Below are 27,252 nucleotides of genomic sequence, written 5' to 3'. Positions count from 1 at the left end.
TTTCAATAAGAATCAAAATTTTAATGATGCAATAGAAATAAAAAATCTGTTATATGAACAAATTCAGACATAGTTAGGATTTAAAACACAAACTGACCATCACTTAGGAAGAATAAGTGAATAGCTTAAGGTTAAATTCATTTTATTATTAATTAAGACCTGTGATCTTTTAAAAATGAGAAAAAAATTATTTCTGAAAGCAACGGGAAACTACAGCCGTAACTACCTCCCGAGGACATGCAGCTCTCTCTGTATGAATGATGTACTGATGATGGCTTCCTCCCGGGTAAAATATTCCGGAGGTAAACTAGTCCCCCATTCGGATCTCCGGGTGGGGACTACACGAGAGGGGGCGATCATCAGGAAGATGGATACTGACAATCTGCGAGTCGGAGCGTGGAATGTTAGAAGTTTGAATCGTTGTGGTAGGTTAGAGAACCTGAAAAGGGAGATGGATAGGCTAAAGTTAGATGTAGTTGGTATAAGTGAAGTACGTTGGCAGGAAGAACAAGATTTTTGGTCAGGCGACTACCGAATTATCAACACAAAATCAAACAGGGGAAACGCAGGAGTTGGTTTAATAATGAATAAGAAAATAGGGCAGCGGGTAAGCTACTACGGCCAGCGTAGTGAAAGAATTATTGTCGTCAAGATAGACAAACCAATGCCCACCACAATAGTGCAGGTCTATATGCCTACTAGTTCAGCGGATGATGAAGAAATCGAAAGAATATATGAGGAGATAGAAGATTTAATACAATATGTAAAAGGTGACAAGAATCTAATTGTGATGGGAGACTGGAATGCAGTGGTAGGCCAAGGAAGAGAAGGTAATACAGTAGGAGAATTTGGATTGGGACAAAGGAACGAAAGAGGAAGTCGGCTGGTTGAATTCTGCACTGATCATAATTTAGTCCTTGCCAATACTTGGTTCAAACACCACAAACGACGGCTGTATACGTGGATGAGACCTGGAGACACTGGAAGGTATCAAATAGACTTCATTATGATTAGGCAGAGATTCAGAAACCAGGTGTTGGATTGCAAAACTTTCCCAGGAGCAGACGTGGACTCTGACCATAACTTGTTGGTCATGAAATGCCATCTGAAGTTGAAGAAATTGAAGAAAGGAAAGAATGGAAAAAGATGGGATCTAGACAAGTTGAAAGAAAAGAGTGTAAGGGATTGTTTCAAGGAACATGTTGCACAAGGACTAAATGAAAAGGCTGAAGGAAACACTATAGAGGAAGAGTGGAGAGTCATGAAAAATGAAGTCAGTAGGGCTGCTGAAGAAATGTTAAGAAGGAAGAAAAAATCAACTAAGAATCAGTGGATAACTCAGGAGATACTAAACCTGACTGATGAACGACGAAAATACAAGAATGCTAGAAATGAAGAGGGCAGAAAAGAATACAGACGATTAAAAAATCAAGTGGATAGAAAGTGCAAGGTAGCTAAGGAAGACTGGCTGAAGGAGAAGTGCAAGGATGTCGAAGGCTGTATGGTCCTGGGTAAGGTAGATGCTGCATACAGGAAAATCAAGGAAACCTTTGGAGAAAGGAAATCTAGGTGTATGAATATTAAGAGCTCAGATGGAAAGTCACTTCTAGGGAAAGAAGACAGCAGAAAGATGGCAGGAGCATATCCAACAGTTGTATCAAGGTAAAGATGTAAATAATTTGGTTCTGGAACATGAAGAGACTGTTGATGCTGATGAAATGGGAGACCCAATTTTGAGGTCAGACTTCGACAGAGCTGTGAGTGACCTCAACAGAAACAAGACACCTGGAATTGATGACATTCCCTCTGAATTACTGACTGCCTTAGGAGAAACCAGCATGGCAAGGTTATTTCATTTAGTGTGCAAGATGTATGAGACAGGAGAAGTCCCATCCGATTTTCGGAAGAATGTTGTTATACCTATTCCCAAGAAAGCCGGTGCTGACAGGTGTGAAAACTACCGCACCATTAGTTTAGTATCTCATGCCTGCAAAATTTTAACATGTATTATTTACAGAAGAATGGAAAAACAAGTTGAAGCTGAGTTGGGAGAAGATCAATTTGGCTTCAGAAGAAATGTAGGCACACGTGAAGCAATACTGACTTTACGTCTGGTCTTAGAGGATCGAATCAAGAAGGACAAGCCCACGTACATGGCATTCGTAGATCTAGAAAAGGCATTCGATAATGTTGATTGGACCAAGCTATTTATGATTCTGAAGATGATAGGGATCAGATACCGAGAACGAAGAATTATCTACAATCTGTATAAAAATCAGTCTGCAGTGATAAGAATCGAGGGCTTTGAAAAAAAAGCAGCAATCCAGAAAGGAGTGAGGCAAGGCTGCAGTTTGTCCCCTCTCCTTTTCATTGTTTACATAGAACAGGCAGTAAAGGAAATCAAAGAGAAATTTGGAAAGGGAATCACAGTCCAAGGAGAGGAAATCAAAACCTTGAGATTTGCCGATGATATTGTTATTTTATCTGAGACTGCAGAAGATCTCGAGAAGTTGCTGAATGGTATGGATGAAGTCTTGGGTAAGGAGTACAAGATGAAAATAAATAAGTCCAAAACAAAAGTAATGGAGTGCAGTCGAACGAAGGCAGGTGATGTAGGAAATATTAGATTAGGAAATGAAGTCTTAAAGGAAGTAGATGAATATTGTTACTTGGGTAGTAAAATAACTAACGATGGCAGAAGTAAAGAGGACATAAAATGCAGACTAGCACAAGCAAGGAAGAGCTTCCTTAAGAAAATAAATTTGCTCACTTCAAACATTGATATCGGAATTAGAAAGATGTTTTTGAAGACTTTCGTGTGGAGCGTGGCATTGTATGGAAGTGAAACATGGACGATAACTAGCTCAGAAAGAAAGAGAATAGAAGCTTTAGAAATGTGGTGTTACAGAAGAATGCTGAAGGTGAGATGGATAGATCGAATCACGAATGAAGAGATACTGAATCGAATTGGTGAGAGGAGATCGATTTGGCTAAATTTTGCAAGTGATAAAAATCATTGTTATCCGTATTGAAGATACTGAATGTAGGATGCTAAAAGGTTTGTTTTTTCACCTATTCAAAACATATAAATTTTATAAATTAGGAATTTATTATTGATTCCACTTGAGACATGTTTCGCCCTTCATTGACTGATGATGCCCTCAATGAAGGGCGAAACATGTCTCAAGTGGAATCAATAATAAATTCCTAATTTATAAAATTTATATGTATTGAATAGGTGAAAAAACAAACCTTTTAGCATCCTACATTTGGCTAAATTTGACAAAAAGACGAGATAGAATGATAGGACACATCTTAAGACACCCAGGACTTGTTCAGTTGGTTTTTGAAGGAAGTGTAGGTGGTAAGAACGGTAGGGGTAGGCCGAAGTATGAATATGACAAGCAGATATAGGATGCAGTAGTTACTTAGAGATGAAAAGGTTAGCACAGGATAGGGTGGCATGGAGGGCTGCATCAAACCAGTCTATGGACTGATGACTCAAACAACAACATTGGTGGCAAATTAAGCACAGTACCTTTAGTGGCCCCTATTTTCATGCCACTTTTCTCATAAAATATAAAATGCTACCTTTTGCATTTAGGTATTTTTCTTAAAGGTGAAAACTCAAAATAAATAACAGCCAATCTGGAAGGAATGAAAGAAATGAACATTCAACAATAATTAGAACAGTGTCAAGAAGTCAATCATTTTTTAAAAACCTTTTAACTGGAAGACAAACAGATATTTTTAGTGTAACAGAGTTGAAACTTTTAACAACTATTCCAGTGAATAGATATAGTTTTTTAAGTAGGCAAACTATGTATTCATCCTGTCTCATTTCATCAACCCATTAACCCCCTCATTGTTTTAACATAATTTATATTCAAATAGTTTTTAAGAGGAACAATGTACTCAGAAACTTAGCGATTCACCTAAGTTTAACAACAGCTGAAGATGTTCTCAAGTGAGAACGAAACATGTACTGTTTATAATTAATTAATGTGCTAAAAAGCAAATAAAAAGTATCGAAAAGGTGGAAGATTTTCAATTACTGTAAACCCTATGGGCCCTAAAACCAACCGTTATGGAGATATTGGAACCACACTACCTCTGCTCTAGAAATCGGATAATGTAATGAACTGCCGTAACCATGGCAACATCAACTCCAGGATACTACAGCAGCAAAATTATCTGCAATAAATCACAAAAACCTAACATGTTACAGACTTGAAAATTGATATTTGGAATCCCTTTTAAAAATAAAAAAACACGAATATTCGTTTTCAGAAAATCCATTTGAGAGAGAGAGAGAGAGTGTGTGTGTGTGTGTGTGTGTGTGTGTGTGTGTGTGTGTGTGTGTGTGTGTGTGTGTGTGTGTGTGTGTGAAGTGAGGAACGAGTTGAATTATTTATATGAGGATACATATATCTCAAAAAATGAAGATGTTACACATTTTAAAATTGGAACTTGTAATCTCCTTTAAAAATGAACACACTTTTTCTGGAAAATCCACTTAAGGGGGTGAAAAGAATAAAAAACTGGTGATTTTTAAAATGAGTATCTTCTTCTTCTATCGCTTTACCAACACCTGTGGGGTTGTGGGTGCGAACTGTGTCGCACATGTGGATTTGACCCTGTTTTACGGCTGGATGCCCTTCCTGGCGGCAACCGTATGTGTAGGGTTGTAATCTATACTTCTATACTAATATTATAAAGAGGAAAATTTGTATATTTGTTTGTAACGAATAGACTCAAAAACTACTGAACCGATTTTAAATATTACTTTACCTGTAGAAAGCTACATTGCCAGGGAGTAACATGGGCTGTATTTTATTTTCAAAACAATTCGAGGGGGGCACTGGGGGTAGATATAAAAATTATAGGCTAATATAGGCAAAATATGGAATTTGTCGTACAAGGACGAGACAACGCTCATTTTAAGTCCCTTGACACAAAGACCAAAACTCGGTAAGCCCTACGGGCCCTAAAAGCAACCGTTATGGTGATATTGGAACCACACTACCCCTGCTCTAGGAATCGGATAAAGAAACGAACGCCTGTAACCATGGCAACGTCAGCTCCAGGATTCTACAGCAGCGAGAGTACGTTTGGGCATAGCTGCCAACCAAAATTGAGTTATTATGACTTATTATCTGGAAAAAATAAACTGTTGTGTAAGACACTCAAAGAACTCCTTTGGGTGGGGATGGAAAGGGAGTGAAGTATAAAAAGAATAGCCCTTGAGATCTCCGTGGTACAGCGACCAGCGTTTGCCGACGGGCCTCCGTTTTCACGTACTGGCTTAGGTTGCAGCATTTTGCGGAGTCTGTTACATATTGTTTAAACTATTTTCTATCAAATCATGGAGTAGTGGTATCACTGATGTTATTAGTGCCGATATTTTGGTCCACTTTTACGAACATTGTAACCATGAAAACAACCCATATACTGTACACACTTGTTAAGATGGTGCGCCCTTGACTTGAAAAAATTTCTCAACATTTATATTCAGATTCATTATATGATGTGCGACATGAGTGACAGGCCCTGAAAATTATAATTCTCGGTAAGTATAGTAGTTTTTATGCATCGCAAATTTCCTTAATCATTTGTAATAGTTACGAAATGTCGGATCAAACAAATAATTCAGTAATATTTATATTTGTGGTACTATCTGGCGGAAGTATACTTACACTAAACCTGCAGCTTTGTGAAGGGAGCAGGTATATCTAGGTGGGAATGAAGGAAAAACATGGTAGCAGAAGATCTTAGAGGCCGATGCTTAATTAGGAACTAATATTTAGAGGCCCCCATGAAGAAAAGAAGAAGGTCTTACACTATAATTCCAGACATGATAAATAATTGCTAAGTACTTAAGTAAATACACCAGTGATCTAATTATCTAATGAAGTCAGTCACACCGGTAGTATGAGTAACTAAAGCCAGTTTCTGATAATCCGTACGAAGAATGGGTACTTCTGCTAGCAATAGATATTTTCAAAGTAATTCACCAAATTTAATGTTTTTCCCCGTACACTTCTAGCTTCTGTACAAGAAATAGTGAATGTTTGGATGTTTGTTTTCATCTTCTTAGATTTTAATTCTTTTAGTTTCTTTCAAAGCTTATAAATGATTTTCGTGTATCTATAATCTAAATTCCTCAAAAAGATGAGAGTTCTTTCTGTTTCAATTACCGGGTGAGTTGGCCGTGCGGTTAATGGCGCACAGCTGTGAGCTTGCATCTGGGAGATAGTGGGTTCAAACCCCACTGTCGGCAGCCCTGGAGATGGTTTTCCATGGTTCCCCATTTTCGCACCAGGCAAATGCTGGGGCTGTACCTTAATTAAGGCCATGACTGCTTCCTTCCCACTCCTAGCCCTTCCCTATCCCATCGTCACCATAAGACTTTGTCGGTGCGACGTAAAACAACTAGCAAAGAAAAAAGTTTCAATTGTATTTAGCTCTTCAGGATGCTTTTGGAGGAGGGGTGGATTCTTGAATTGCTTCTTTTATCATAGGAGGTTAAGTAGCTTCTCCATAGGTGAATCTGTCATTGATTGAATTCTTTCTTGTTCTAGATGAATCTAATCTAGAGTAGGATCACTTCTTTGCTTGGCACACATTTGTTTATGAGTGGGGTAACCAGTAAACATGGATGATATTTTATTTGGAAGAAGCCTCTTCTTTGTGGGGCTAACACTAAAATCAGATTCAAGGAAACTTCAACGGTGTTGTGGGCGACCATGTAGAACCTAGTTTTTTTGCATTTTCTCAAAACGGCAATTTTCCACTTCCAGTAAGGTTAGTTGAGCAAAGAACATGGAATGTTGCGTTTTCTTCGTTCTTTGCAATGTCTGAAGTATATCTTGGAACACAACAATGCACTATTATCACTTCACTCACTTTCCCATATTGTGCACAAAATGTACATTAGATGAGAATGCTAAACCACAGAAAACCATTCCCAGGACAGTCGAGAGTGGGGACCAGCCCTTTCGCATCGTGAATACATAGCTTCAAGGCTAGTAAAACTAGTTGCTGTTGAGCCGAAGCCCACTCTGTTTAGTCAATATAAATTATATGAGTAAACTACAAAATAACCACATGGATCCAAAAACTAACTTATAGATGAGGGAATAAGATGAAAAATTATTAAGGTTGTAATTAATGAAGGAAATATTTATCAAAATTGATTAAATATGTATGTGTTTTTGTATGTATATGTTTATTCACTTACATGGCTTGTTTATTCTTAGCGCTCTTGGCTGCTGCTGCACCTGATCAAGCTCCTTTCATGGCAGATGAGTGCCTTATGGCGATCCCTGAAATAGAAGGCATTGATTACACGACTAAGGAATACCTCAACTTCGTCTCTCACATCCAGACCACAGTGGAAAGGCTCAACAAAGAAAGTGAGTAGCTTGTAAGGAATGTATCTAGAGTTCTGTTATACACTAGTGTCCAGAAGTTAAGCATAAGTTACGAGTAAGAAGGGCAATAGGAAATAGACCGCAAATCGCACGCCATTTGGACCCCGTTTTGCAGGGTAGAATACTCGGCCACCTGGAAGCAGGCCAGACACAGACTGAAGTCACCATATTTTTAGGCTTTGGAGACGATTTCCAGACTCAGGAGATGTTAGTCGTTGGCCAGTACCAGGTTGACCAAGAGTAACCACCCCACAGCAGGACTGATATCTGGCCTTAACCGCCCGACAAAATCTGAGTGCACCTGCAAGACAATTGTCGGCAGAGCTTGCAGCCATCTCAGGGGTTCCCGTTTTCCGGCAAACTGTGTACCGGAAGCTCGGAACAGCAGGGCTGTTTGCCTGACGTCCAGCGGTGTGCGCCCCGCTCATTCCAGCACAGAGACGGGCCTGTTTACTGTGGAGCCGTCAACATCGAAACTGGACCATGAATGAATGGAGGCACGTGCTCTTCACAGATGAATCCTGCTTCAGTTTGCAGAACGATTCCCATCACACATTAAACTGGAGAGAACCGGGTAGCCGATACAATCACAGGAACATCGTGGAACGGGAACAGTATGGTGGTGAGGGGGCGACATCATGTTGAATGGCTGTACGGACCTGCACATCTTTATGGGTGGTCTGAGGAACACTGTTGACGCTCAGAAATACAGGGATGAGGTACTGAGACCACATGTTCCACTCTTCAGAGGTGCGGTTGGTCCAGATTTCCTCTTAATGGACGATAATGCCCGACCGCACCGCGCTGCTCTGGTGGATGAATTTCTGGCTGGGGAAGACATTCATTGCATGGACTGGCCAGTGAAGTCTGCAGATCTGAATGCTATAGAACATGCCTGGGATGCTTTGAGGAGGCGAATTGAATCCCATCAGCCTCCACCAAGAACCCTCCAAGACTTCACATTGCCCTTTCAGAGGAATGGGATCGACTGCCACAAGAGCTCTTGGACCATCTGATAGAGAGCATGCCACGTTGCTGCGAAGCATGTGTGGCCGTTTGGGGTAACAATACACCCTATTAACAGCATATTTTTTTGTGGAAGACATTGCCAAGTTTTGTTAGTTGTTGTTAGAAGTGTACCTTAGCTATCAGAACCTTTCTGAGACTGTTATTTTGTGACATATGGTGTGTGAGTCAGCTTCCGTTTGTTCAGCAATCCGTCTGACATTCCTGTCGGGCGGTATGGCCTCGTTTGGACACTAGTATAGTTTAATTGTGTGTATACCAGAATTTCTATGAAATATTTTGAACCCTGGAAATATCAGTCTCTTGACACAAACTGGTTGCAGTTTCCAGTCATTCTTATTTCATTCCTTTATGCTGATTGTATAATGCATTTAATATTTCTCCCATCGCAGTTTGGTACATGATCAAGTGCGTCCTAAGTTTTATTTTGAAGTTTTTCTCACTCTGTCAGCAATTTTCCTTTTGTATTATGCAACTTCTTTCAGCTGTTTGGCTTTGTATTCACTTTGTTCATCCCATCAAAGTTTTATCCTCTAGATATTTTCATAGTACTCATCTTCATGGCCTTTCTTTTTAAAATCTCCAGAGTTGTTTTCTTCAGACTGATTTGTATATTTGCACAAGCTGAATCTACTTTACTTTGGAATTCACCAGTTGAACGGCAGTTAACTTTGTAAAAATCTTTCCCACACTTAATTTTCATGCTGCTCTTTGATTCTAGATTCTTTTCTGTTTCCTCATTTCTTTCTTCGTTCTTGTCTTAATGTTGAACCCATAGCTTTTACTCAGTTTGAGAGACTATTTACTAAGATCTGTGTTGTCATGATTCTCTCATTATAATCTGTTCACTCAGCTGAAAACTTCTGACAGTAGTGTCTGATCTTGCCTCTGCTTGAAATTAATTTGACTTATATTTTTGTTTATATCACCTTGAAGTCGATATGAAAAGAAACTATAGTAGAATACCAGTATAGCAACATTTTGGGGACCTCAGAAATTAATTTGTTACAGTGAAATTTTGTTATACTGAAAGAAGTCAGTTCTTAAGAATTCACCTATTGCTGAACCTGTTGAAGAATCTAAGTTATTTCAACATAAATTTACACATAAAAAGAAAATCTGTATTCATTAACAGAGAGGTAAATTAGAATACATATATATGCATGAAGTGTGATATAAGGTACAGATACTTGCAAGAAGGTTTCAGCATCTCAAATTTTACCCTGTACAGGCACATTATCTTCTCAACTTTATTTTTTGAAAAAGTCTGTGATTTTCTTCTGAACATTCCCAGAAGCAAATGAATATTCAAGGTAGTCAGCAACCACTGCACTTGCATTTAACACAGATTCTGGCACATCACTTCGTGACAAGAAAATCCTGAAGACTACATGCCATGTTTGTTGCCTGCACAAGAGTCAATCTCTGTTGAACACTTTGTGAGGCACATCTTCCTCTTCTTCAGTGATTTCCTTTTCCACTAACACATCACAGTCCACGTTGACATAATCAGTAAGATTTACACTTGTTGGCACATCCAACTTTTCACACAAATGCACTTCCAGTTCTCCTCTGTTTCTGCATCCAACTCTTCATTTTATGCAATGTTGTCTTCTCCATAACCCACTCCAGCTTTTCGAGAGCAGTTGATTACCTCTTCTTTCAGTGATCTCCATGCAGCACTGAACATTTGCATTGCTTCCAATAAGTTGATAATGTCTCTCTCTGAGACAATGTTACATAGCATACGCCGGACCACACGAGCTTGGTAATGCCGCTTCACCACGTGAATTATATCCCCTGATCCAGTGGCTGCACAACTGAGGTAGTATTTGGAGGCAAAAATAAAAACTTTCACATGCTCCAAATGGCGAGGTACACAATTGTGAGAGGAGCACTTGTCTAAGATGAAAAGAATTCTCCTTTTTTCAGCCTTCATCTGATGTTCCAGGTACAACAACCACTCTTCCAAGATCACTGATGTTATGCATGCCTTGTTGTGCCTATATTCACAGGGCAGATGTTGTACTCCCTTGAAGCACCTTGGCTTCCCAAACTTCCCAATTATGAGAGGTTTCAGTTTATCCATCCCTGTGGAGCTGGTATGCAAAAGAACCGTTATCCATTCTTTTGAGCTTTTGACACCAAAACACTTATTTCCCTTGAATTCAAGGTTTTTTTGCATTAATTTGTAGAATAATACAGTCTCGTCTCCATTATAAATATCCGCCTGCAAATATTCTTTCAAGGCAGCTGATAGTGTCTGCAACCGCCATGAAGATGCAACTTACTTTGGGACACTGTTTGCTTCACCATTTACAACCTTGTGGGAAATGCCATATCTTTCTTGGAACCTTTGAAGCCAACCAGTACTCCCCATAAATTCCAGAAATACAAGCGAACGTGCAAAGGATCGTGTACCCTCGCATAACAGTGGGCCATTGACAGGAGTGTTGCTGGTCCACATTTCTACAAACCACATATAAACAGCTTTGTCCACCTCCTCACAGTCTGCTGTCCTCATCTTCTTTTGTTGTGGGCCAAGGGCATCAGCATCAGTATTCTGCTCTATCTTACTTTTGTGTTTTAGAAATAGTGTTGAAGGGCTGATTCCATACTTCTTCGCTATTTCTCCTTTTTTCCCTCCTTTCTCCAAGTCCCGAAGTATTTCATATTTTTCTTTTAAAGAAAACTCCTTTCGCTTCTTGTGATCCATATTGGTGAAAGAGTTAACTGGCACACTAATACCCATGTTGCTTCACGAACGAAAGATAAACAATGAACGCGTCATGAGGCGTGAATAAACGAAATGCAGTAGTGAAGGTAGAGATATAAAACCGTAACGTTCACTGGTTGATTGTAAATGTGGCGTTCCTACCCAGCCAATAGCGTTACTCCTTACATATTGATTACTTCGAAATCCATATCCAGTTCGACTGATTGTGTACATGTATAGAAAGTGGCTACCTGAACCGTATCCTGTAAACACGAATACTGTAATCCAATCCGTGCACCCCAATATTTGAAGAAACCGGTATTTTTATTAATAGAAAATTGGCTTTAGTTTGCTTTTTATGTATACGAAATTAATCCTACATAAAGTAAAACCTCGATCATTCGAAATCGGTTATTTCAAAATCTCGTCTAATTCGAAGAAGATCTCGTTCCCGGAAATATGAGGTACGGTTTTGCATGTTATTTCAGTTGTTTAATTCGAAATACGGATAATTCGTATTTCGAAGAACAATGTCGGTCCCATAACTGAAATTCAGACTTTTAATTCAAAACTGCCTTTAAATTTAAAAAAATAGTATTTTACAGAGTAAATTAAATTCAACATTTGTCCGCGTCATGATAGAACACATCTTTCGGAATGTACAGGGCAGCTTTCCACACTTTCACTCACTTCAGTGTGTGTGTCCAGTGTGCTTCATATTTCCTAGGTTCGAGTGAAATCGTAGTTATTTTGTATTCAGCGTTTCAAGGAACGCCACAATATCATGTAGCAGGCAGTGTGCGGAGAAGCAGACTCCGTGAACACTGGCGATGCCGACAGTTGGCTAAAAACAGAGACGTACAGTAATTGAAAATCTTCCATGTTTTTGATACTTTTTATTTGTTTTTTAGCAAATTATTTATTATAAACAGTACATGTTTCGTTCTCACTTGAGAACATCTTCAGCTGTTGTTAAGCTTAGGTGATCGCTAAGCTTCTGAATACATTATTTTCAGGTACATTGTTCCTCTTAAAGACTATTTGAATATAAATTAAATTAAAATGATGTTAAAACAATGTGGGGGTTAATGGGTTGATGAAATGAGACAGGATGAATACATAGTTAGCCTACTTAAAAACTGTATCTATTCATTGGAATAGTTGTTAAAAGTTTCAACTCTGTTGCACTAAAAATATCTGTTTGTCTTCCAGTTAAAAGTGTTTTTTTTTTAAATGATTGGCTTCTTGACACTGTTATTTATTTTGAGCTTGCTTAATGTGCCCTAAATTGAGTCTTAATGTGGAACTTTGAAACTGATTGCCAGTCACTTTTTGAGAAGGGAGCTTCATCTCTATTTTTTACTGTTGTTAGACTCCAATTCTACCGTAACCCTGGAGGGGGGACGTTTGAAGCTGCTTTACGTCTATGTTTTTAAATAAAAAAATAGTGATTAAATAACGAGAAATGAAGGCACAAGGCATGGTGTAATACAGGAAGTCTTCTCGCAGTGGGGAAAAGTCCCAAGCTGTACAGCGTGGAGATAAGGTGTTGCATCTTGCAGCAGCAGTCAGTGTCGGTAATCATAGTGAGAGAAATGGAGCAAGAGGTAGGACCGACCATCACGTGAAGTGAAGCACAAAAGAGGAAAACCGCTCAGGAGTGACCATAGGCAGTGGATTGTGAATGTGTTCAATAAAGTAAGTGAATATAATCCAGGTTTAGTCGTTTATTCAGAAGTTTAGATCTTCGCACTTTTATCGTATGCGATGCGCAGCCCTGTACGTCCGAACACGAACCGTTGACGGGGTGGAGGTCGGTACTACACGCTCAGCGAATCACAACTCTTTCTTTGGTGAAGGCGTGGACATACCATGTTTACATCAGAATTAAACTCTCGTGAAAAGACATATACCTAGATAATGTCAATGTGGAGCAAACCAAGATGAACACGATGTGAACCTCGATAAATTCCTTAAAGCGGCCCACAAGTATAATCTAACAGTCACCTCTGAGGAAAGCTACTTCTCACAAAAATGCATCAGACTCTTGGGATATACAATCAGTAACAAGACCATTAGGCCTGATTCTGATCGATTGAAACTGCTCAGAGATTATCCCATTATATGTGACCACCAATCTCTTAGGGGAGCACTTGGCATGCTCTCACATTATTCGCCCTTCGTGTTAAATTTTTCAGCAAAAATTCAACCTTTGTGCCAAGCCTCACTACCTCTATCTGCCATTGCTGTTAAAGCTTTTGAAGATATAAAGTCTGCTATAGAAAATGCCGCGCTTAGTAGCATACACAACAATGCCCCGTTCACAGTCGAGACTGATGCATCAGATTCTACTATTGCTGCTACCCTCTCCCAAAATAAATGCCATGTTGCATTTTTCTCTCGAACACACTCAGATTCTGAGCACCACCATTCGGCAATCGAAAAGGTAGCCTATGCTATTGTGGAAGCCATTCGTAAATGGAGGCACTTCCTCATGGGCCGTCATTTCCACCTTATCACAGACCAGCGCTCCGTAACTTTCATGTTTGATTCAAAACATTCCAGAAAAATAAAGAATAAGAAGATAATGTGGTGGCTTTTGGAAATATCCCTTTATTCGTATGACATTGTATATCGACCAGGCAACCATAACCAAGCTGCTGGTGGCCTCTCGAGAGTCTGTTCCATTTATCATAATACAGATTATGAAAAGCTACTGTCTCTTCATCAGTCTCTTTGTCATCCAGGCATCACAAGAATGGGTCATTGGATCCGGATTTAAAATCTTCCCTTCTCAATAGAAGGTATCCGGCGTGTCACATCTGCATACAGGATATTCGCTGAGGTAAAGCCTCAGTTTTTCAGACATCAAGGCTCTCTTATCAAGGCCACGGGCCCCTTTTGAACGTTTAAATCTGGACTTCAAGGGACCGTTGCCTACTAAGACTCAAAATCGCTACATTCTCACCGTAATTGTCAAGTTTTCTCGTTTCCCCTTTGCCTTTGCTTGTCGTGACACGAATTCTTCGACAGTCATCTCCTGCCTAACTCAACTTATCGGAATATTTGGAGCCCCATCCTACATATAGTAACTGCCACGTAAGGAAATACCCCAGAAAGTAAATATCGCCGCCCGATGCTCTTCTTTTCTCTTTTTTGTAATGGCTGATCACTGCTGCCAACCTGCCTGGTTACATATTAAAGTCATCAGACATAACCATAACAAACTAACCTCAATGTAAACACCGATAATGAATGTTTCCCTACCCTAGTAAATGATAAAAGATAAGATGAAATAAATCAAGATAATTATGAATATCTCCTCAATGAGGAATTAAGGAAATAAACACACTTTCTCACTTAAATTATCTGTCTTTATTTTGATATACAGTAGGCGTACTATAACCATATTCTTGAAAAGAGGGGCGTGTTAAATGATGCAATTTATTTAATAAGTCTTTGCCGTGTGATTTTCGAAAGTTCCAGACATCCAATGACTTCCCTTTCTTTTGCACGAATATTTCCTTCTCTCTTCAATACCGGTAACCAGTAAGGAGAGAGATTATTGGGCATATTTTCAGCCTGCAGGCTGGTTATATCTTCAAGCTTATCAGGAAACATATAGGAATACTAATGTGCCAAGCACCGTGAACAGAATTTAGGTCAGCTTTCAAGTTCACTGCGGATTTGAAAATAATAATGTTATAAGTTCTACTGCCAAAATTTCGTCCCGCAAGAGTTATTTCATGTACCGGTAGATCTATACTACCACCCACTTTCATCATTTCACACAAACTATGTTATTAAATGCATTATCCTAACATGCCACAATCCTACTTACCTGGTATTAGCCAAATAGATTTACAATCCCACAGAAAAAGAAAATATGCTTTAAATATTCTTGCAAATGTATCACTACTGACTTTAACGGCGATGCGGTGGCAACACGCACTTCACGCTAGAGCAGTGATTGAACGTTGCCAACGTGCCAGATTAACGGTAAATGTAAGACGTCGTATCGGCAAGTAGGGTCCCTAAACTGTATGGTTACCGACACTGAAAAAGACCCAACAGCAAGAAAAGTAACCATAAATCAATATCTTAATATTACAGGGGAGAAAGGGTAAGGTTGCACCCTTAGGGTACGTCCTTACACGGAGAGGACTATACATATGGATCGAGGCTCATCATTTATGTCTCAGGATCTCAAAGAACTTTCTTGTTTTGTTTGGAGTGGCCACCAGCTGCACTACACCTTACACCCTACAACCCACAGTTTAGCAGCCAGGTTGAACAATTTAATGGGATAAAAGTTCGTCAATCACGGAGTGGGAATCCTTACTTCAAGAAGCGCTTCATGCCGTTCGGTCTCTACTCTGCACAGCCATAAATGCTACTCCTCATGAGCGCATATTTGGCCACTCACGACGCAGTAGCAATGGCTACTCCACTCCTACATGGCTACTGAAACCTGGAACTGTACTACTCCGTCGCTTCAATCGTCAATCTAAATTTGACCCACTGGTTGAAGAAGTTACCCTCCTAAATGGTAATCATGATTATGCCCTAATCCAGTATCCTGACAGCCGAGAGTCTACGGTATCTACTAGGCACCTGGCTCCAAGAGGAGAAGACACTCCTGCAGCGAATGATGGACCAGCGCCACACCCTAGTGAATCCACCGTGGATCATGAGATTACCAATGAAGGGAGCCCTGCAACTCAGGTCAATATCCCTGTGACTCCTGATAGTCCGCTTCGAGCCCCGGTTCGTACTCAAGAGGAAACACCACTACGTCGCAACCGTCGCATCCCTCATCCTCCAGGTTATTTGAAGGACTTTGTTCAGTTCTTAGAGGGGGGGGGGGGGCGAATGTGATGATATAACTTCTATGGAAGGTAGTTATACGGAATGTAGCTAATTAGAACTCTTTAGATGTTTAATGCTCTTTGACTTATTGTTAACCTAGTTCACGTATTACATAACATAGAGTTTCATACCTATATGCCGAGATTTGTGTAATAAATTGTTTTAAAAAAGGATTAGGAATGACTGTTAACCTACATAAAGGTCAACAGTCATTCCTAATCCTTTTTTTATAACAGAGCTGATGAAATTAATCACCCAGTTCTATGCAGACTTGCCAACAGTAATTACGGATTTCCCATAATTTGTATGGATTTCATACTAATATTATAGTATTACGGTTAAGGGCACGTTTATTATGGAAAATCAGTATCCAGTAAAACCTCATTAAGATGTTTCTGCAGGGGACAAGGAAAAAGATCATGTTATGTGAGAAAACGTACTTTTAGAATACACGAATAGGAACAATCCAACAGTGATTTGGAAACACTAGATACAATGTTTTCTAACACGGGGGCATTTTACGTCCCGTATTTAGGGTTACAGTGAAACCTGTTTCTACAGTTTCTAAAGATGAGAGGAAGAGTAATAAAAGGTGTGAAAAATACGAGAGAACAAATCTGAAAACCTTTTCCGCTGGGGCTTATGAAATAACAACAGTGCATTTGTGGAAAACACCAAATATGAACACATTTGCCCGGGGGCCTATAAAAATATCAGTATATTATTGCAGATCACACTCTTTCTAAAACAAATGTTAGAAGAATCCTCATATTTTGGACCAATGGACTATTAAACATTATTTCCCGGTCTCACTCTTAGATAATGAATTGGAGGTCACACTCCACCATGTGCGACTGCAAGAGAATGACTTAGGTCGCCATTTTGAATCCTACAAAACTTCGACCAACTGATCGAGTCAAAACTCAAAGATGCTAGTTTCAACATTAACCATAATGTTATAATATTGGTATGAAATCCATACAAATTATGGGAAATCCATAATTAATGTTGACAAGCCTGCATAGGACTGGTTGATGAATTTCATCAGCTCCCGATCTTTTTGGGATATTTTACTGTCTTTAGTTCTTTTTCAAACTCTTGCGCGCTTCAAGATATGGATGCCAGTCCACTTTCTGAAAGATTGTAATTTTGTCTTCATTAGTAAAGAGTTTCACGACTTTTTACATATCCATAAATAGGCTATCTCGAGACAAGTATGCAACATGCTAGTCAACTTCACACGATTATGTTCCTAATACAGATGTAGGCCATCATGCAACAAATAATTACTACCCTTCACTGTATGTCAAAAAAAAAAAAGTAATTTTAAATGAAATGCTGGGTGATATTGTGACATCACGATGCACAAAGAACATATGCACTTTCCCATAATGCTTTGGTCTGGCCATCTGGTTGGTCTTCATTGTTGGGTTCCTATCTTTCACGGCTTCACAACTTGGTGCCGTATTCCTTCAGTCGGTAATTACCTGTGATTCTTGGCCTGGATTTGTTATTTTGATTATTTTGTGGTTAAGAAGTGTTTTTGTGCTGCTGAAATGAAGCATGCTTATACTTCCAATGATAGGGCAGAATAATAAAAATAACTGCTCGAAAAGTATTGTGATATACAGAAGAAAGGCTGTGATTAATATCTTTGAAAATTAAGTTTTAACTCCGTGCTCTGTATCATGTGTTGTGATCTTTCTGTGGCTCGTGGTGGTAGAGATGATTGTAGAAGGCACATTTTATGTGTGAAACACTTATCACATGGGAGAAAAAGGTGAATATAAGCCAATAGCAAATTTGTCAGTAGTGGGGAAAAGTGTCTTCAAATGCAGATTTGCTTTTTTTACATCGTTTCTTCTAGATTATAATGTTCCATTCGCATTTTCTAACCATGCAGGGGATTTGTTCAGAGCAATGTTTCCGGATTAAAAATCTGCACATACGTATAGCTAGTAGCACAAAAGAAGACATACAGCCCATCCCAGCGTATCTGCAAGATGGGATAAACACACTGAAGGGAGAAAGAACTTTCAAAGGAGCAAGAGGGAAGGTTGGCTACATTTTATACCCCATATATAAAAAACTACACTTTTTTCTTTAGAAACAATAATCGTAAACATATTAACGACTTCCAACTTCTACGGTTTGTCCATAAAATTTACGGAAATACAGTGTGTGTTATGGTTTTATGGATGAACTATAATACATACCTACCAACTTTCGCGATTTAAGCGGGAGAATCCCGATTGTCGACAGTTTTTCCCGTCTCCCGAACATTTTATTATTTCTCCCTATTTTAGCTTATATTTTAGTGAACTTCAAACATTTGTTTTCAAATCCTGCCATTTCAGCATTTTACATCAGTGGCTGGAAGTCCTTTGCTCATTGGCGGCTTTCAGTTGAAATATCAACGTTTATTAATACAAGAAATGTGCGCGAATGTGCTATATTTATTGAAACCTGTATATCGCGACGCGTATATCGATTGTAAATCTCTCGTTCTCGCGTGCTGTGTTTGTGTTTGTTCACATCAATCTAGTCAGTTCTAGAGACTAGTCGCTAAGTTTGGAGTTTATTTTAGTAATTTAGTGACAGAATTTCAAAGATGGCGACTAGTGACTTTTCTAGGGAATTTAGGAGCCATTTGGAGACAATTCTAACAAATTTTAATTTATTACTTGATATTAATAGCTTTGCGCTTCGCATAATCATGCGGGCCTATGATGCATATATTAATCTGTGCATTTGCTAAGTAATGGTATCTAAATGCTTGACTGATTCACACGTCTGGAGCATGACTTCATAATATTTTCAAAAGGCTTGTCAGAGGCTAATCATTTCACTCACATACTTCCTGTGAGGGAACAGAGGTGTGTAATTTTAACCTTGTAGCCTGTAGCCTCGTATAGCAACAGTCAAGTTTTGAGACAATAAGTGTTATATAATATATACCATAGTACTTCTGTATTTTGCGAGACAAGTAGAATAAGCAGTTTTGACCAATAGTATCTCCTGATTTTTCCTGATTTTCATATCAAAATCTCTTTATTTTTGGTTTTGTAAATTTGGTAGGTATAATATTTTACAATTTTACTTACCAAGATTTTTTTTTAATTCGCGCTAGAACAAGCTTCTGCAAGCCACCGATACATGCTGTGAATATTCGATACATTGCTCTAATTTATATTCATCCGATTGTTGGTCTTTGACTGGGAATTTGAGATGCGTTCTGTACCCCATTCGATCGATATTGATTTGGTTATGTACTGTAGAAAGTGACTGACTCTTGGATAACAGTTTGCTTGTTCTTTGCATTGATTCGTTCAGTTATAACCTGTACTGTCATGTGTAAAAAAAAATAGTTCTTTTGTTCTTCACCATGAATTTCACAACATAGATCATGTAGTAGTTTCGAACAAAACATGTGAATTATGTTCTTCACTTAATTTGCTTCATATTTATTGCCTTGTATTGCAAAGCTGAGGTTATGTAGTTGTGGAGTAACATGAATTGTGTTTGATGCTTATTTTGTCTTATGATCATTGTTTATCGGTAATCATGAGTATATCTACAAAAAAAAACATTCTTGTCAGATGTTTAGGGCAACCTTTTCTTTGAGTTTCCCATGTACGAATACTGAAATCGAGAAAAGGTTACTAATTTACATTTCGTACCGTGTGCTCTTGTAATGTTAACAGCACATGGCGGAAAAAACGACCTGACTAATCATGTAATTTAAACTCTAAGGAAGCAACTCATAAAATAAACAGTTTTTTGCCAAAGCTGGAGATAATGTTTACGATGTAATAAAGGCTGAGTGTTTGTTTACCTATTTTTTGGTGAAACACAATATTCCATTGAAAGCAGCTGATCATCCAGGAACTTTGTTCAGAAAGATGTTTGCTACTTCGGAAATCATTGAAAGAAAGTGTGTTTGTGGTCGCACAAAAATGCGTGTCCTAAACGAAATGGCGTGTGCTACCGCAGGACATTGTTACGGAATAGTTCATTTTCTTCGTCGACAAATGGAAGTAATGATACCGATTGCAAGTTGTATCTCATAGTGGTTACTTTTTATGATGCTGCTCGAGAAAGTATTATAAGTACTGTTTTATCGGTACCAGCATTGGAAGCGGATTCGACAGTGCACAACTTAGGAAAGCTGTTATTGTCGCAGTTGGAATTAAATAAAGTGGCAATTAAGAACTGTTTGACATTCTGTTCTGACAATGCTCCTGTTATGATTGGTCAGAAGAATGGTGTTCTAGCAGTTTTGAAAGAAGTTCGTCAGCATATTTTTGGTATTGGTTGCAGCTGCCACATAATTACCGTATTTACTCGTGTATTAGACCCCCCCTGGCTTTTCGAGGTGAAGAAAATGAAAAAATATTAATCTCTCATACAAGACCCCCCCCCCAACGTAATTCATCAGAGAAGAACAATGATTCACCAAGCTCGACAGCTGCAGTCGCTTAAGTGCGGCCAGTATCCAGTATTCGGGAGATAGTAGGTTCGAATCCCACTGTCGGCAGCCCTGAAAATGGTTTTCCGTGGTTTCCCATTTTCACACCAGGCAAATGCTGGGGCTGTACCTTATTAAGGCCACGGCCGCTTCCTTCCCACTCCTAGCCCTTTCCTGTCCCATCGTCGCCGTAAGACCTGTCTGTGTCGGTGCGACGTAAAACAACTAGCAAAAAAAAAAAAAGAGAACAATGATTCTGCTTCAGAGCGGGTAGAAGTCTTATTACAGATCTGATGACATCGCACAAATTTGTGAATAGTTTCGTCCGTACGACCTACGCAATGAAAACACGTCAATGTCATGCAGTACATCTGTGTGTCGTAGTTAAGAAATGTCCGCCTCTGTAGCGTGGGGCTACTGCAGCTCTAATGATGTCGCACAAATAGCTTCGTGTCCGACGCGCATTGCAAGCATGCATCAGTCCTGTTATATGTCTGTATTTTGCAGTTAATAATGTCCGGCAGCGTAATGGTTTACACTTCATCTCAACAACTTAGACTCTAACATTAAATTCACCCTCGAATCAGAACACAACCAAACTCTTAATTTTCTAGACCTAACTATCACTAGACATCCTTCTTCTTTATCTTACAAAATTTTCAGAAAACCTACCCAAACAGCAACCACAATACGACAAGGTTCTTCACACCCTCAAGCCCATAAATGTGCTACTTATAACAACTTCATTTTTCGTGCCTTCCAACACCCCTATGTCTAAAAAAAGATCTAAATAACAAATTAAACACCATCGCTAAATTCAATGGCTTTAACAACTCCTTCATAAACCGCATCATCAAGAAATTCAAACACCGTCCAAAAACCACTTTATCTAAAGACACAATAAAACCAACTGCTTTTTCCACCTTCACTTTCACCCAGGATGCTTATAAAATAACTAATATTTTTAAAAAACATAACATGAAAATTTCTTTTAGAACTAACAATAGAAATCTTGATATTTTACACAACTCTAACTCTAAATAAGTCTAATGCTTTTTCTAAATCTGGTGTATACAGATTCAAATGCAACAACTGCAATTCCTCCTACATCGGACAAACCAGCCGCAACTTCAATATCAGATACTCCGAACATATCAACGCCATTAATTACAACAGATTCTCCGCCATAGGACAACACATAGAAGACTCCAAGCATAGTTTCACCAATATTGACAATGACATGAAAATACTTAAAATCATTAACAAAGGCCCTCTCTTAAACATTACTGAAAATTGCTTTATCCACCTTGACCAGTACTTCAACCCTAATTTCAATCTAAACGACATTTCTGAAAAACCCAACATCCTTTTCGACTTCCTAATTCTTCTTCTCAAAAATTCCAAATTCCAAAAACCCAATTTTATTTTCCATGCCTTACAAAGTTCCTACCCACATTTTCTACCTCCAATAACCCACCCTCCTACCCCACCCTAAACTACCCCTCCTTCATTTCCCTATCTTATCCTTCCTCAACACCATTTAACTTCAATTTCTTTTATTCTTCTCTTATTTCACTATCCCTCTTCCTCTATTAATTTATTCTACCTTTTCTAAAAAAAAAACTACCACCTTCATTTCGGTTCTCCTCATTCAAATTTTAACTCTTGTCTTGCGCCGACTTCGACTACTTCAATCATGACCTGAATTTTTTCATTTTAAAAATAGCGCACTGTGCATATATGTTTTCATTTGTTTTTCCGATATTGCGCTCTTTACTATATTTTTTTCTCTTTACAATTGTTTTTTCAAGTCAACTGTTTTCCAAGAATTCAGCAGCCTCTGTGGATCAGCGGTAGAGTGTCGGCCTCCGGATCCCAAGATAGCGGGTTCAAATCCGGCAGAGGTAGTCGGATTTTTGAAGGGCGGAAAAAAGTCCATTCGACACTCCATGTCGTACAATGTCGGCATGTAAAAGATCTCTGGTGACACATTTGGTGTTTACCCGACAAAATTCATTAAATCTCAGCCATAGACGCCCAAGAGAGTTTCGGTTTACTCGGTCTGCCATCTAGTGGGGGCCTAGGGTAAAACGGAACGTCGAAATTGACAAGCAGACAGCCAGATGGCGTCAAATTGAAATGTCTGCACACGGTAGCTGAGGCCATACGATTATTATTATTATTTAGCAGTAACACAATTACTCATTCAATTATACTGAATTGCGTTGTATGTATCTATACGTACTTAATTTCCCGCAACCGAGGCAAATACTGGATCTTCAAGATATTCTCCATTCTACTTAGGCGTTCGAGACTACAGCGCATGACCTTGAGTGTGCCGCGCTGATCAGCGGGAACTGGCAGTTTGCTTCTATAAATCTATTCGTCTTCGACTTCAACATATTGAAAGATCTTCATATATTGTTCGATAGTGTTGTGACTTTGTGCCTGACGGTGTGTAAAAACTGACCCATTTGACCGTTCTCCGCTGTTCATAAACATTGTGAGACTTTACCTATCATTGCGTGTGCCGTACCACCATTCATAAAATTACGCACTGTTTTCTTTTAGGTGACTCACAGTTTCTACCCCCATCATCATTTTATATTGCCTCTTATACCGATCCAGAGTTCACTTAATCCTTTTCTTTTTCATGTGCATTGTTTTTCATGTTTTTTATGTTTTGATCGGCTGACGATGACCTGGACTATGGTCGAAACCGGTCCCAATTGTAATTACTATTAAATAAGAATGTAATCACTACATTTCTTTCTCTTATGTATTGAATAGGTTGAACCTCTTTTTCAATTATGCAATTTTAACGTTTTGCGTAATGGTTAGCAGTATTAGCTCCCGTTCTTGGGAGTCTGAGTTTGATTTCCGGTAGCATACTGCCAGAGATTTACGAATAGCAGGAAGGTTGATATGCGGTAAAAACAGTACATGTAACTCCCCTCCACTGGGAGTGTGTCTAAATGAGCTGCACCACCTTGGGATGAGGAAACGAGTGAGAAACATTCACGGTTGTTGCTATTTGTATAGCAAGCGAGATCATTAAGAAAGTGATCGTTTAATATTTCATATCTCGGACCAATAAAGGTATATTTTGGAAAGAAGTTTAAAAGGTGATGAAAGCTATCCATTTATAACGATTGTTTTACTCACCAGCGTACCTAACAAATAAATTTTTTTTCTATTGGCTTTACGTTGCACCGACACAGATAGGTCTTAGGGCGACGATGGGATAGGAAAGGGCTAGGAGTGGGAAGGAAGCGGCCATGGCCTTAATTTAGGTACAGCCCCAGCATTTGCCTTGTGTGAAAATGGGAAACCACGGAAAACCATCTTCAGGGCTGCCGACAGTGGGTTTCGAACCTACTATCTCCCAAATACTGGATACTGGCCGCAGTGAAGCGACTGCAGCTGTCGAGTTCGGTTAACAAATACTAATGATTTTGTGTCACCACGTACTTTAAATGATTTTCAGGGACGCCTAACAGGACGTACTGGTACTAGGGTATGCGTTAATAAAAAGAAATGGAGACAGCGAACGTACGAAATAAAACATTATGTTAATAAAACACATTACCGCCACTCATGTAGATATCCATAAATGCAGCAAATTTTCCTGTTATTTTTATTTTTTCCGTCGTGGAACTTTTGGTACTGTTACGGAGTTTCCGTGGTTGACAGAGGTAAAAGAAGGTGCTGGCATGAATGGGTCTATCTACTACAATCAAAGATTAATTAAAAGCTTTGAAATTAAAGTTATATTTCTTTTCTCCCTTTTTAAAAAAATGGAAAACATTAACAAAACAGCTTGCTCAGTGACGGAACAAGATTTCAGGTACAGTAGTTTACATACAAGGTAGGAGAAATCAGAAAATCAACAAAAGTGTCAATCATCTGAGCTTAAAGATCCCAATTTTCAAATGAAACCGCCAATATTTGCAATTGTTTTTCTTTATGCCCATAATAAAAGTAAACCAAAAGTTAAAAATACACATATACAAGCACGCTAAGTCCTAAAAGTCATTACTACATGGAAAGCACTTGTTCAATTCTTGGTCAGTGCGGACATCTCCATTGTAAACAGTAGACTAAAAAATGTCAATTTCAGTATGGTCAAAGGAGAAAATCCCTAATTTTCTTTCTTGCACTCTGTTCTAGGTTCAGTCTCTTTATTAATGCATTTTCTCTAAAAACATCAATCAGCATTACACTTAATGACCACAGCAAATTTCATTGCGAAAGTTAACACAGAATCATGTTGGATTTTTTTTAAATCAGCAGGTTGTTTGACAAGTGCATTTGTGTGCTACTTTAATTGTGTCGTATTATATTTGCATATATTAATGCAATGTTAAGTCTGTCTATTTGTTCTTAACTGCCTCATCATTGGCTGCAACTTCTATCCAAGTAAACATATTCCTCAGCAGTTTACATTTTCACACTCATAATACTTTGTGAATATGTTTCATAGGACTTATTAGCCCAGTCTTGGCAAGAAGCATACATCCACACAGATCATATGGAATGGCTGGAGGAAGGCGAGACTGAGCTTGATGGAGCTTCCGTGCTTGTCATTTATCCTCTTCACGTTGTCATGGTTCCTCTTCAGTGTAACTTGTGTAGAAACAGTGTGGTGGTAAAGTGTAAGATTCTCAGCAAGTGTGTCCCAGGATGAGTGTTAATTCCAGCTCTTTTCATAGTATGCTTTAGCTGATCCTCAAAATGCCTCAAAGGGGCTCCATGAAGTCTTGTACCAGAGCAGAGTTCATCCTACAAGAGTTGACAAGGAAGCCTGGTTTCACTCATGCAACAGATGTACTCTGTCCATCTGAGACAGTCAATGATAGTAGCCTCAATGCTTATAGCATGTGCTTTCTCAAGAACTTTAAGTTTGGTGACACGGTCCTCCCATTTGATGTTCAAGATGGATCTGAGTTCTTGCAAATAGAAGCACTCTAGCTTTTTGATATCCTGATGGTAGAGGGTCCAAGGTTCACAACCATAAAGCAGTGTTTATATGACAACAGCATGGTAAATTATGATCTTATTCATGAAGACATGGCGAGATAAACGTCCAAATGCTGAGTGGGCAGCACCAATTCTCCTATCCACATCTTGTGAACAGTTAGCATTTGTTGAGAGAATACTTCCTAAATATAGAAAGTGGTCGAGCTGCTCCAGTAGACTTTACAAAGGAAGGGAGTATCCACATTGGAGATATTGAAAGTTGGGAGGCTCATCCCAGGTGTAGGCTGTGCGAGTACTTTGGTTTTATGAACATCAATGGAGAGACCAAAATGATCACAAGCACTCTTCAAACAACTGACTGTTGTAGCTCCTCAGGTGTGAGAGCAGGTGCAGTAGCATTATCTGCATATTGCAATTCCATAATGGTGGAAATCTTAGTGAGCTTGTGGGAGCGAAGTCTCCAGCCAGATTGACCAGTCTCCCATCTAAGCAATATCTGACATTTACGCGTTGCTTGTCTGTAGATGTTTCATATAACATACAGCTAGATAAAGAGCAAAGAGTGTTGGAGCAAGCGCACATCCTTGTTTCAACTCATGAGTGATTGGAAATGGATCAGAGATAATATTTTGATGGATGTTTTGCCCAGAAGTGTTATCATGAAGAGCCTTGACCAAATCTACAAAATGCTGTGGACAGACAAAGTGTTTCAGTACTGTCCACTTAAATGGTCTCAGGACTGAGTTGAAAGCCTTTTCCAGGTCAGAGAACACTACGTATAAAGGAGTCTGTTGGTCTCTGCATTTTTCCTAGATTTGCATTGCACAGAAGATCATATCTGTTGTGCCTCTTGACGTTCGAAAACTGCACTGCGAGTCAGGTAGGATCCTCTCGGAAATAGTCTGCAGGCAATTGAGCAAAATTCTAGCAAGAATTTTACCTGCTATAGATACCAATAATATACCCTGATAGTTGCCACAAACACTCCGATCACCTTTTTTGAAAAGATTAACGATTCTGATATGAAAAGTCCACTGCAAAATTGATGGATGTCATTTCACAGAAAATGAAAATATGAAAGCAAAGACTCATAATTCCAGTCACAGGTATTTTAATGGTTAACTATTTAACCCATCTCATTCATTAACTGGGTAGACAATGAGTCCAGTAAAACTGAACCTTACCTAGAGTGATATTTTTAGATTAAGTGCAGAATGAAAAGCACAAAAACGCTGAATGTCCCATCTCATTGAAGAAGTAATGTCCATTCGTCACTCTTATCACATTTTTATGAGTAATTTAATGGTGTTAAATTAGTTGGCAAGTTTACAATAAATGAATTAGCTTTTATAAGGCCATGTTCTATTCTTGGACAATGATAATAAAAAGATCGCATGGTATAAAGTCTTTTTGAACTCAGTCATGTGGCAGTGAGATGATGAAATCTTGGCTTTTGAACCACAGAATTGAGCTAAATGTAACAGGTATCTGTATTTCTCCTGAGAAATTTGTCGCTGTTCTTTATAAAGGAGGCCTGGAAGGAGAAATTCGCCTGCTGCAACTTCTTGGCTCCTTGTGGGATGGACAGAGCTTACGACACTTGATTCCCAGACACCGTTGAAGGTAGATCTGTGCCATACTAGGCGAGTGTGACCTGCTTCAAACAGTATCTGCCGGATAGGTCTTGAGGGAAAGGGACATTTCTTTTTTTAACATAAGCTGCAAAAAAGAGGTCCAGTTTCGCAGGAGTGCCTGGTCTA

At 39.0% G+C, this 27,252-nt stretch overlaps 1 protein-coding gene across 1 annotated transcript in view; it reads left to right on the top strand.

Annotated features, from left to right (window-relative positions):
- Positions 1-27,252, top strand: part of Amun (protein amun) — a 93,191-nt gene that overhangs the window by 54,419 nt on the left and 11,520 nt on the right. Inside the window, exon 4 of the mRNA XM_067149341.2 lies at positions 7,260-7,415. Coding sequence (XP_067005442.1) covers positions 7,260-7,415 — 156 coding nt within the window. The remainder of the gene's footprint in view (positions 1-7,259; positions 7,416-27,252) is intronic.

The sequence above is a fragment of the Anabrus simplex genome, chromosome 6 (genome assembly GCF_040414725.1).
Source record: "Anabrus simplex isolate iqAnaSimp1 chromosome 6, ASM4041472v1, whole genome shotgun sequence".
NCBI lineage: Eukaryota > Metazoa > Arthropoda > Insecta > Orthoptera > Tettigoniidae > Anabrus > Anabrus simplex.
Note: the sequence above shows the minus strand (reverse complement) of the source record. Positions and strands in the feature narration are given on the sequence as shown.